Here is a 13,243-nt window from a genome sequence, read left to right as displayed (position 1 = left end):
CCACTCGATAAAAGAGTTGATTGTATGAAACAAAAACTAATACTGTTCGGTGAAATACGTGTGTAGAAGGCATACGTCTGTTTGGAGCTTCTGTTGCATTGCGACCAGGTTGTCCTGTTTAAAATAATGTCTGTTTATTCATCACTGCTTAACACACTAGTCATTGGCAATATGCAGACAGCAAATATAGTGCGGCTGTACTATACACCAGCCTAGAAGTATGCGGTAGAAAACTAGGTTTACTCATGCAAGGAAGGGGTGCATTAGACCGGTGGCGCTGAGGTAACTTGCTGCGAGAGACACTCTGATTTTTCTCTCTTCATATTTTGACGTAACCTGCCCGCTGGCAGTAGTTCCCCTGTGAAAATCAGTTGGTAGACATCCCATTTACCATTTGTGCATGCAGGACATTTATATGTAGAAAGTACGGCGTTCAGGAGCCACCTGGTATATATATACATATTTATTATATAGAGAAAGAGAGAGAGAGATCTAGCAGTAACTGTGAGAACATTTAGGCCTATATTAATTTCAGGTAGAAAATAAAGTGTACTGCAATTTGCGTAATTTTTTGTCGTCATTTTTATCTTCAAGTTCCCTCAAATATTAATTTATTTTGTACAAGAAATATAGCTGCAACGAGACTTGAACTCACGTCTTCGACGTTCGCAGATAAGTACGTTGTCTACTAGGCCACCACTCCGGTTGACTGTGATGTAACTCTCCAAGTAAATATGCGTTGCATTGGAATCGAGGAATCCAATTTTTCAGAAAATAATAAGGTTGCAGACCTGGCATATTTATGTAAAATGTGTTCACCATTTAGTGTTCTATCACCTCTTTGGCCTTCTGACCCCAATTTGACAGATTCAATCCTGGCTCAGTCCGGTGGTATTTGAAGGTGCTCAAATATGTCAGCCTCGTGTCGGTAGATTTACTGGCACGAAAAAATTCCTGCGGGACTAAATTCCAGCACCTCAACGTCTCCGAAAACAGAAAAAAATAGTTAGTGGGGACGTAAAGCCAATAACATTATTATTATTATTATTAAAAGTTCTATTAGCACATTTGAACAGTTTTGTACCAGCCCTCTCCTGCATTACCACAGCTGACAGATAACATGACCAAACACTGCTTGGAGTTCAAGACTGTGCAACATTGAAATGTCTGAGGTCATGTGACATATATATATATATATATATATATTCTTTTGTATTAGTCTGTCTTGTCAATACACATTAGTATAAGCTCACATTTTTTATTAACATAATTGCATGTGGTACATGTTTCGGGAACGCTGCTATTCCCTTCATCAGCCACACATATAAAATTCACTTAGCATGTCTAAAACCCTTCACTATAAAATTACTACTTCTACTTAAAATAAAGTTGGAGTTCCTTAGCTGTACATGTTTGGTTGTACTTAAACAGTTGTCAAAATATTAATACTCTACAACAATATTTCAAGTAAGTCCATTTGTGCATAAAATAATTTGTTAAAACTGATGATCCATATGTCTCTTTATATTATTTACACTGCCCCTTTAGTGCATCAAATCCTTGTTGAATGGTGCATTCCAATGATAAATCATCTAACATGTGTACGTCTATACTGACACGGCATATCCTTTGAAGTTATAACTGCCAAACATTTAACTGCAAGAGAGTTGTCTGCCAGGTTGTGTGTGTTTCTTCAAGCTCTACAAAAAAGAAATAATGAATATAAAATAATCACCCTACTGAAACTTTACATAATAAAACACAGGCATATAGAGGGCAAAAGCTTACATTCATGTGAGGCAGCTGTTATTCATACCTTCTTGTATCTGTTTTAGCAGCTCCTCTATTGTCAAAGCAGCATCTGAATAAAATACTTACTTAAAAGAAGATGTGAACTAAAAAGACCAGTCTTGACGCCACTTGTGGTAATTCACACAATAATGGTTCTAACAGAGCAGGGAATTTTACCTTAAGGTCTGTGTGGGGGTGTGTGTGTGTGTGTGTGTGTGTGTGTGTATTTTCTCTCTTTCAGTTCTCTGCAATGATATATTCTATAACCATAAACATTTTCTTTGGAATTTTATTGATCAGCTTAAATCTTGGCAGTATACCATACATACACAAATAATACCAGCATATTATTAAACAAATCTGGCAGCAAAAAATTGGGGTACGGGTATTATTTGCAGCAAGTATGGAACAGTACTCCTGAAATACGGAAATCTGGAAGTTTGTATTCTTCCGTCCACTCTGTTCTCGCCACAAGTGTTTGATGATGATGATGCTTGTTGTTTAAAGGGGCTTAACATCGAGGTCATCGACCCCTAATGGTACAAAATGAAATAACAAAAGGTTCAAATTCATGCAATGACCAAAATAAAATTAAAAATGTCATGAAGAATGAATGGATGGATAGACATGAACTCAACAAAAAATAAATAAAAAACAGTGGATCAGACTCAAAAAAAGATAGTAAATAAATTATTAGTGACCAAGGGACCACTTATAAAGCACAATGATGCTTGATGTTTAAAGGGGTGCAAAATCCACGTCTAAGGCCCCACAGAATGGTACATGTCGCGAGTAAAGTAAAACCATGGCATTTGCCATGTTGGGGTACTAATCAAAAGTAGCAAAGACTCACGGTGTTCCACAGAAAATGGTACTACTCACAAGGATTGCACTTCGTACAGGGAACGCAGACCTATGGTGTTTCTCACACAATGGCGCCACTCAGAGCCAACGCAAACCGATAAGGTTCCCCACCTAGGTGTACTAATCACGGGTGCCGGTATTCCCATGGTGTTCCTCGCATAGTGGGTACTAATCACAGGCAACGCAGACCCACGGCGCCGCTCATATAGCGGTACAACGCACGGGTACTGGAAACCCCCCAGGCCAGCATCTTTACTGCTACTAATCACAAACGTATTTCGTACCAATTTAGTGGTACTACTCGCAAGTACAGGCAACCCAGGGTGTTCCCCGCATGATGGTACGAATCAAGAGTAGTTTCATGGTTCTAATTCAATCATCCCTTGGTCGCCCCTTGTAGTCGTCTCTTACGACAGGCAGGGGATACCGCAGATGTATTCTACATGTGCGTCCCCCACCCACAGGGGGTCTCGCCACACATCATTTGTGTGGTGTTAGTTTAAGTAGCACGTGTTCAGGATGGCAGGCGAGTTCTTACTTTAAGTTGTTTACGACTAAGAAAAGCTCCACGTTATTGAAGAGGCGCAGCAAATTGGTAATCGTGCTGCAGGGAGAAAATACGGAATGGACAAAAGTTGTGGCACATGACTGGAAGAAAAATAATACTCGTCTTGAATATACAAACAATAATGACCAAACATTTCACGGACATGAAGCAAAGTTTCCAGAAATCAAAAACAGGACCGAAAAGACAGTTGAAATATTTGGTTACAAGTGAAATATGTCTGTTGAAAGCTAGAGCAATAGTAAGAGATTTAAAAATTATGGTATTAACTCCTTCGCTGTCTGCCCGAGTACGTACTCAGGCTCATAATTACTACTGCATGGTGTCAGCCCGAATACGTACTCGGACTTGTGCAGCTTTGCGTTCATTGCTTTGACTGTATCTGCAAATGAACGCAAATGCCATCTGTTGCACACCACTGGAATCACGAAGATGTTCTCTTAGCAACAGCACTGCCCTAAATATTTATCCTTCAAGCACTGCCAATCTCGAGACAAATGAATGATGCTAGCTGCCGTTTGTTTACACTATGGCTTCCTCACTGCACAGTGTTTTGTGTTCTTTGCTAAGTAACAATACTGAACGAGAATTGCACCGTGATAGTGATTTATATAGTAAAAGTGAGAGTTCAAGTGAACCTAGTGATAAAATATCAATATCGATGAAGATGACAGTGATGTTCTTGATAGTTTTACCGGCAACAGGTAACGGGACTTCACACAACCGTAAATTCCCCTGAATAAACTATAGTTTACTGGGCAAGCAGGTTTGAAAATAGATATTCCTAACAATTTTACGGAAATTTCTTTGAATTAATTTAAAAAAATACTTTTATGGTATTTAAGAAAATTAATTTTCTATTATGTCTGTATTTCTAATTTATGTGCATGAGTTTTTAGAACACTGTGGAGAAAGCAAAGTTGTCTAAGACAGCGAAAGAGTTGAGGATAGCCATGGATGGCTCAAGTAGTGATGGGCAATGCTTTCGCTCGAGACCATCACAGATCTTGAGACTCACGCGAGAATCTCGAGACCGAGTCTCCACTGCTGCAATCTGTGCGACGTCCCAATAACTACGAGCGTAAGCCTGAGAGCATAGCATAAAAAATGAAATGAAAATGAAATGTCGTATGGCTTTTAGTGCCGGGATATCCCAGGACGGGTTTGGCTCGCCAGGTGCAGGTATTTCTATTTGACACCCGTAGGCGACCTGCACGTCATGAAGATGAAATGATGATGAAGACAACACGTACACCCAGTCCCCATGCCATTGTAATTAACCAATTAAGGTTAAAATCCCCGATCTGGCCGGGAATCGAACCCGGGAACATCTGAACCGAAGGCCAGTATGCTGACCGTTCAGCCAACGAGTCGGACTTAAAAGTTCTCTTATCGAAATGTGTGTGCTGATAAATTTTGTCAAAATCCTAGAACAGTATTGCATGTTCAATTGAGTCCCTTAACACCATTAACAAACGTAAAAACTAAGTTCTGTATCTTAAACGGTTCACGAGTTATTTGAGGTGGCTATCTTAGCTTAATAACCCTGCATAATTTGAGAATAACTGTAGACAGGATATACGCCTACCTGGATACCTCGTAATTGTTGACAGGATAGCTTCTTGTGATGCAGGCCGGGCCGGAAGTGTTCTCTGTGAAGATTCCCCTTCAACGATATTGTGTGTTAAATGCTGGATCATCCCCGAAGTATTTCTACTGACATAGTTTACTTCTTTTGAATAAAATACATAGCCGGCTGTGCTATGTGGCAGCTCTTCAAAATAACCTACATCCACGACTTACGTTGCGTTTCGGACATTGTCTTAAAGTTATCGCATACAATTAGACACAATTACACAATGCACCATCATATAACAAAGTACCTAATTATGATGCAAATACTCTATAGCATTGTGAAGTATTATTTCCTTCGTCACCAAAATATCGGTAAACAAAAGCACTAGTCATATGGATATTGAATGTGGGGTCTGATAACGATGTACACCTACAGTAGGTGTATGTTTTTGTACTTAACCTACTCATTTGTGTATTTACAGCTGCATACAATGCCAACATGCGTATCTTTTATAATTATGATATACTACATCAAAACAGACCTCAGTAGAAGTGAAAGAATTGAACGCCTTAGTCGCTTGTTGACATGTATTTCCGTAATAGAGAAGGCCTGTGGTTGGCTATTTGCAAACAACATTCAGCTCTGTCTACCTGTAGGCCTACAACACGCTGCTCGCCACACAATGCGGGTACAACACACTCGAGACCATATTACAGACTGTCTATCACTAGGCTCAGGCATGTTTTTGAACAAAATTACTTCAGTTTTTGGAAGAAAACTAGATTATGCAATGTTGCCCAGCCAACTGTGAACAATTTGGCAAATCTACTATTGGTTTGCGGCAGAGAAATTCTCATCTACTCTCGCAAACTGGTAATGCAGACCAGACGTCTGTATATTTTGAAGATTACAATGAGATGAGCCGTTTCGTATTCTTATAATTTATTGTACTGTAGTAATTATTTCAAATTTCCCTTCCTAAATTAGGGTGCAGTGATTATTTGGGTATAAAGGGTGGGTTCTTCAATATTTAGGACTTTTTTAAAACTACATTTTTAAAATTGAGAAAGTTTACAGAAGTCCACAATGAAGCAGACAAATTTAATACCTTTACACTTAATATTTAAAATTTGTTATTCACTTATTTAAGAAATAAAATACTGAATTGAATTATTACGCAGACAATCATAGTTACGCTAAATGGCTGCTGTTTAGTTTTCTGCCCAGGCTAATTAGATGGAAAACTAACCTACACAATGATTTACCCATGAAGTTCCCGATAGTTCCACACAGGGGCAGTATACACAAGTTAGAAATTCAGGACAAGGCATATATTCTGCAGAAGTAAGATAAGTTGGAATGTAAGGGATGAGCAAGTCAAAAGTATTACAACTAGAAAGCGAGCTGCTTTAATTTTATCCAGATTTTACATCAATGAAATACAATATAAATAGGCACAACAGTAATGTTCATTTATTTTGTGGGCTTGTATGATTGCAGTCTTTTACAGCCGACTACAACGCATTATGGATAATTCTGTCATTGGCATATTAATCCTGCAGCACAATTCAATAGGGACAAACCAGAGAGTACATATCAAATTGCTGTATGTCAAGACAAACTTTAATAGATGCTGCCTGTGGATTCTGTTGTTCTGCCTTCTTCATAATATAATTAAAACCAATATGCTCACATTCGCAAACACATTTAGTATAACCATGAAATCCTCAAGAAGCTGATGAGGAGACTGAAGTCAAATCCTGTTCAACCAAATCCTCATCTCTGGGGCACACCTGACACCTTTCAGCAGAAACAAATAATTAAGGGACAAAAGAAAAAAATGTGCATTATGAAGATTATGAAGGATTTACTTTCACAAACGATAGTCTTGTTACCTTCCTCTATGCTCATTCCAGAATACATGTTCACTCTTATCATATTAAAAAAAAAATTCACTTCAAGATGATCCAAGCTTGTTATAATAATGACTGACATGAAAAGACAATTTTTAATATATGCATACAATGGTGTATTGGAGATATTCAATATTTCAACAAATTGAGATTGGGAGATTCAAAAGGACTGAATGCCATAGTAACAGAACCTTGGTAAGACTTGAGTTATCAATGAATCCAAAACAAAATTATCATAGAAACAATGTGCTAAACAAAAACCCTACTTGTAGACATGTGTATGTGATATTCCTCAATCATCCAGTGATTACAACAGTTTTCTGGGAAGACAGAAGGTCTTCTGTTGCCTCACAATAGACATCCACTGTATTCTAAACTAAACTCTTAAAAATGAAGAGGTATAATGATTCAAGGAACACAAAGCCAAATAAAATTATCATGGAGTTAAATTTAAAGTCCTAAGACATTCAATCAAGAGAATTTTTAAGTTTTTGCTTTAAATTTATCTTTAAACAACCCATCCCACCATTATACACAAGTATGCCATTCTTTAAATTTTAATGTCCAATTCATACCAGTTCCACTTACGAAATACTTCACCTTTCTATGCACAAAATTCAGAAGTAATACCGTATTTATGTGAATAATGCCCGCATATTTTTAAAAAAAATTGAGGCATGAAATTGGGGTGCGGGTTTTATTTGAGTCAATGTTGGCATTTCTTTTTCAAAATCAGCCTTCCTAAAGTTAGGGTGCGGGGATTATTCGGTGGCGGGGATTATTCGCGTAAATACGGTATATGCAGCCTCAAATAAACATTAGATAGTTTTAAATTCAAATATGTTACATCTTGCGCAGGGGCCATGCTAATCTTCTCTGTATCGTTCCAATTTTAGTATATGTACCGCCGAAATATCCAGTGGGGGATATCCCAACACTGCAATATAACAGACATGTAAATGGAAGAGAGTTGTTGCAGGATATCAAGAAGATAATTTCAAAACAACGTGTTTTCTGGGTTCTGATTTGAAGACACATTTTCCAAGCTTGTCTACTAAGAGACCCAAACAACTTAGCAAACACAAAAATATAGCTTAAATGTTCTATTTGATTTAAAATTTCATTGAGTCAATTTTTAAAATTATAACAATGCAGTTTCCTCCAAGAGCTATGTTCACTGTGCCTTCATATCAAACAAAAAAATTAACAGAATTTTATTCAAGAATGGATAAAACTAATTGTTACTTAAGAGAGAACATAGTAGGATCTAACCTATCTAGAGTACCAATTATCCTATCCGTCAAACTTGGAGGATTCATATTTAAGTCCTGAAGGTCTCCAACATTTTCAACTCCATGTAATACTAGTATTAAAAAAATGCTTTCCTCCAAAAAGCTGATTAAGCACATAGATTTAAATCAGCATGCTGTGGTAATCTTTCAGCACTTCCTACTTCTAAATGTAAACCTCTTGTCTTTTGCCCTTTCCAGCATGAACATTTGCACCTGTGTCGATATGGGAAAGATTCCAGTTCAAGTTCCAAGGGCATCTAATGTCTTCTGCTTAAGAAATTTCACTATTTTAATACAAAGCAAGCAAATGCTTTTCAAAAAGGCGTGTTTCTCATCTGATATTTTTATGCAATTAATGCAGACTTTGTAACTGAGGAAGTAAAGCAAAGACTGTTCTCAACATAAATATACATCTTTAATTTATAGTAAAACTCCTAAAATTGATTTTCAGTTTAAGGGGAGAATGTTTCATCTTATCTCAGAGATCTATGATTCGTTTATATTACCAGAAAATGAACATGAACAGAAAACAACCTATATCTGTATGAATCATATTAAAATCCTGGTTCCCTAGATAATGAGTAAGAATTTAATAATTTATAGCATATCATTGTAGTACCTGGTACACTTCAACATTTCTTCTCTACCCATATTCAATATTGGCTCAATAATTCTGATGTTAACCATTATCTTTTTCAGTACTGGGAACATAAAATGGAAATACCTGTGGACAAAATTGGTGTTTTCTGTACCAGCAGATCCATATCATTAAGGTCAAAATAATTTCAAGCAGTATTCTTTCTTTCATACCAGGTAATTTTTTCAAACGAAATTGAACATGCTTTGTATCATGAATAACAAATACTTAAAATGTAAGTATTGGAAAGGAATAAACAGGTTTAAAATCAAGGTTAAAATGTTATTTAAGCCTCAGCAGACTAAGGCATGCTGAAAAGTTCCCACTCGCTGAGAAGAATAGACAAAAACTACCCTGGAACTCTAATAACCTAGGTTATACAACAGAGAATTAATAGAGAAGAAAAATGGCATAACATATATAATGATCCCAGAATGATAAATACATAAGAATTCTGAGTGAATAAGAGGATAATATTATACAAAACTAAACATACAAGACCACTTGCTGCACAAGGTATAATGCTCACTTATATTTAAAATTTCACTTGCACTGCTGGAAGGTCAGGACAGGAACTGTCGAACTGTTGCTTTCATGAGGCAGACTGATTATGTTCTCTGAAGTGATCTTTCACTATGTATGCAACATATGACAATGGTATCAAAATATGTAAATGTATTGCATATTACACTTCACTGGTAAACAAATTTGAATTAATTTAAAGACATACATTCATTAGTAGTCCCACAATGTAATTAATACAGCAATAAAACATATTTTCATTTCTTAAAAAGACTCATAGAAATAAAGGACCGGACTTGTGAAAATATTCTATAGCCATTCTAATTGTTAATACCTTAAGATGGTGAACACATGACTGGCTTTTATAAGCAACTCAGGAATATTAATTCTTTTCTTTTTAGTTCACAATGCCATTAAAAATTCCTCTCTCTGCACGAATTGTGAAAAACTTTTTTTTTTTTTACATTGGTAATGCAATGTTACAAATTGCAGTTCATTAAATGTCTACAGAAATAATTTGCAAGAAATGAAAACTGCTCAAGACCTTAAGTTAAAATTTTTCACTTCAGAAATTTATTTGTATGCCTTCAATTTAATCAGTTACAATTTTTAGTAATGTTGCATATGTGACACTAGGCACATGCAAGGTAAAATTAGTAAAGGAAGACCAAGACATAAATACAGATATGGAACACATCACCATCTGTTGAAATGTTGAAAGAAAAAAAGTTTCTCTCACCTTCTCAAACCAACAGAAAATGTGTAAATTTGAATATGTTTATCACATATCAATGTTTGATATCTAACTGCTTGCACAGTTTTTTCATTTGGGTGAACAATATTTCTTCATGGAAAAATAAATGTTTTCCGAGTTAAGTCTCCACCGTGCCAAGAGAACAGTGAAAAATATATCCATTATGATCGCTGTAGTCTGATCAAAGATTTTAAAAATGGAGCTTAGAAATGGTATAAACTCTACTTCTTGCTCATTCTCTCTCTTTTCCTATTTTACAAAAAAAAAAGACAGATTGGCTTCTTATAGGAGTTCTAAATATCTCATTTTCGGTAACATTTATTGCCATTTCTAGCTTCAAAATAACTTTCAAGATAATTGCATTGATTACAAGTAAAGGGTTCACCGATCACTTTTTGTACAGTTCTAACCCACATTTTACAAAGTTAACTGCAATTTCAGTAGTTTGTTGTTCAGTACTAAGTAAATTTACATAACATCGACAAAAAATTCACAGGGGTTGCCCATGGCAATTCGAAATGACTGCCTACTTCCAGAAAGGTCCTGTGTTTGTTGAAGTGGATGCTGAGATTGTGGTCCTGTTGTGGAAGTAGTAGCCACCGATTGTTCTGATCCACTGGAACGTGATCTTGAACCTCCTGATCTCCGTCCACTACCTGGCTGCTTGACTACTGCTACTCCCGATGGTACTGCCAAATCACTTTCACTGGCAGAACTTCCAGACTTAGTGAGGTCCACAGTCACTTCTTTGCACACATGTTCAGAATCATTGCTGCTCCCACCTGAAACAAATATGCTCCAGTCATCTCTAATATAATCACAACATGTCTACTACCTATAACCTTTATTCACTGCCGTATCAACACTAGAAAGACAGTACGACTCCTACCACCTGGAAGTATGGAGGGGTAAAAAATTACCCTCACTTGAGATATACTTTTAAAGTTTGGTTATGAATGAAAACAGGAATCATGATAGATTTCCTACAATAAAAACACATTCCAGTGATCACAACATGTCTACTACCTATAACCTTTATTCACTGCCGTATCAACACTAGAAAGACAGTACGACTCCTACCACCTGGAAGTATGGAGGGGTAAAAAATTACCCTCACTTGAGATATACTTTTAAAGTTTGGTTATGAATGAAAGCAGGAATCATGATAGATTTCCTACAATAAAAACATACTCCAGTGCTCTTCTTGATCATTATACTATATTCTAAACTGTATAGTCACATATATTCAGACATAAAAGTAATCAAACTAAACTTCACAGGCATATATATTAATGTAGGTACAAAAATGAAGAATCAGTGTCTAATTTATTAGTTCTCTTTACACGAGCCTATACCCAGCCTATTTAACCATGCTGATACACAGTGGTATAAATCTCACGTGGTCAAGTTCAGTATGTTTGTGAATGAAGTAAATCACCCTCAAAGTACACAATTCACCACAATGTACACATTTGACAATCATTTTCTCTGTTTTAATTCATTTCTTACACAAAATCTTTCTGCATGCTTCATATATGTGCACACCCTTCGAGCCGTCCTTACATTTCTTATACACTTAGCATTTTCTGTGTTTGTGGTCACTTTGAGATTTATTGTGACTATCATCACCGTCTGCAGTTCGGGTCCTTTTATTTCTGCTATGCACGTTTGCCTCAGAGAGTTGTAGCAGAAACTTTCAGCACAAGGTCCTGATATTTGTAACTTGCTTGAACAGCACCCAAACATTTATTTCTGCTAAGTCTACTGAATATGTGTAACATTCATGTATGTGCAGCTGGTTTGCCAGTATACTTTCTGGACATGTGGTCCACAACGTCAACTCCATATTTAATTATTACTTTTTATTTTAGAATTTGCTTTACGTTGCACCGACACAGACAGGTCTTATGGTGACGATAGGAAAGAAAAGGGCTAGAAGAGGGAAGGAAGCGACCGTGGTCTTAAAGGTACAGTCCCAGCATTTGCCTGGTGTGAAAATGGGAAACCACGTAAGACCATCTTCAGGACTGCCAATAGTGGGAATCGAACCCACTATCTCCCAAATGCAAGCCGATAGCTACGTGACCCAAACTGTATGGCCACTTGCTCGGTAATTCCATACTTAAGTTTCGTCATAACATGTTTCTGTTCTTTTGGTCAGTCCTCATTTGGCCATTAGGGTGAAGAGAACTGAGAATCGGTGCGTTCGTACTGACCATACCTTGATTGAGTTATGTCTTTCATCTTTAGCACCTGTCATACATACAGCAAGGTATACAAACTGCCCTCCTTCTAGTTTGCAATAATGTGAAATAATTATCACATGTAACATTTTTCATTCGATTCAGACAGAGACGAATTAGCTGAATAGCTCGCTTCGTTCTCCTACTTATACAAAGAATCTAAACAGGGTTCCTGACCAGAAAGTCAAACTAATTTCTCTGACATTTTTCTGAAAAAAAATTGTATTTCCCTGACAAAAATTTGGCATTTTAACAGCCTCCTCCACCCCCATTAGCAGTACACACCTGTACACAATATTTATTACACAAATAGGAAATACAAAATTTTGAACAGTAAAGTACATATAATTTAATAATGATCTGCCAGATAATAATAAATATTAATACATTTTATTTACACATGAATAATGAAAGTATTACTACAAAAATTACTAATGAATACACATTGTTCACAGAAGTTTTCAAATTGTTTGTTAATCAATATCAAAGTACAAATACAATGTAAAGATACCTTGTTGGGATAAAAATATACTTGTACAGTTTGGTAGCCACCACACACTGTTCAGAATTTCAACAAACTCGTCTTGTTTTAATGCTGCCATAGCCCGAAACATGTACAATTTTATTTCAAAAAAATAAAATTCAACTTACCTCATCAATTGATATTTTTCCTTGTTTCAACAGATTCACAGCTTGCAGTTTGTTATCAGTATGAATTACCTGACACATAACAAATTTGAGTCAACTTCCCTAACAATTGTGTAATTCCCCGACTTTCCAGGTCACTGGGAACCCTGTTAAAGGAGGGGTTTGAGTGGAATTCTCACCATTTACTCTGCTGCTCCCCTGCTCTCATCCCTAAAGTCATCTCTGCTTAGTTTATGGAGAGTAGCTATTATACCTTCCTGTCTTAAATTCCTTCCATGCTCCATATTTTAGGGACCATAAAAAAAAAAAAAACTACACAATAGTTACTGCCAATGTCTTGTTCACATACTCCATTTCTGACTTTCTCTGGTACAGCAGGAACTCTGAGTACCACTTAACGTGGAGTAGGGGAAGATGCAAATCAAAATACCATGCAAG

General features: G+C 36.5%; 1 protein-coding gene and 1 non-coding gene across 3 annotated transcripts in view; both read right to left on the bottom strand.

Annotated features, from left to right (window-relative positions):
- Window positions 1–6,189: 6,189 nt before the first annotated feature.
- Window positions 6,190–13,243, bottom strand: part of dsh (Segment polarity protein dishevelled) — a 357,971-nt gene continuing 350,917 nt past the window's right edge. For both annotated transcript variants that reach the window (XM_067141180.2, XM_067141181.2), the window contains one exon: window positions 6,190–10,696. In XM_067141180.2, coding sequence (XP_066997281.1) covers window positions 10,383–10,696 — 314 coding nt within the window. In that variant the 3' untranslated portion in view covers window positions 6,190–10,382. The remainder of the gene's footprint in view (window positions 10,697–13,243) is intronic.
- On the bottom strand, window positions 7,523–7,627 carry LOC136865059 (U6 spliceosomal RNA). Its single transcript, XR_010859446.1, has one exon. It is a non-coding gene; the product is annotated as a U6 spliceosomal RNA (small nuclear RNA).

Source organism: Anabrus simplex, chromosome 2 (genome assembly GCF_040414725.1).
Source record: "Anabrus simplex isolate iqAnaSimp1 chromosome 2, ASM4041472v1, whole genome shotgun sequence".
Lineage (NCBI taxonomy): Eukaryota > Metazoa > Arthropoda > Insecta > Orthoptera > Tettigoniidae > Anabrus > Anabrus simplex.
Note: the sequence above shows the minus strand (reverse complement) of the source record. Positions and strands in the feature narration are given on the sequence as shown.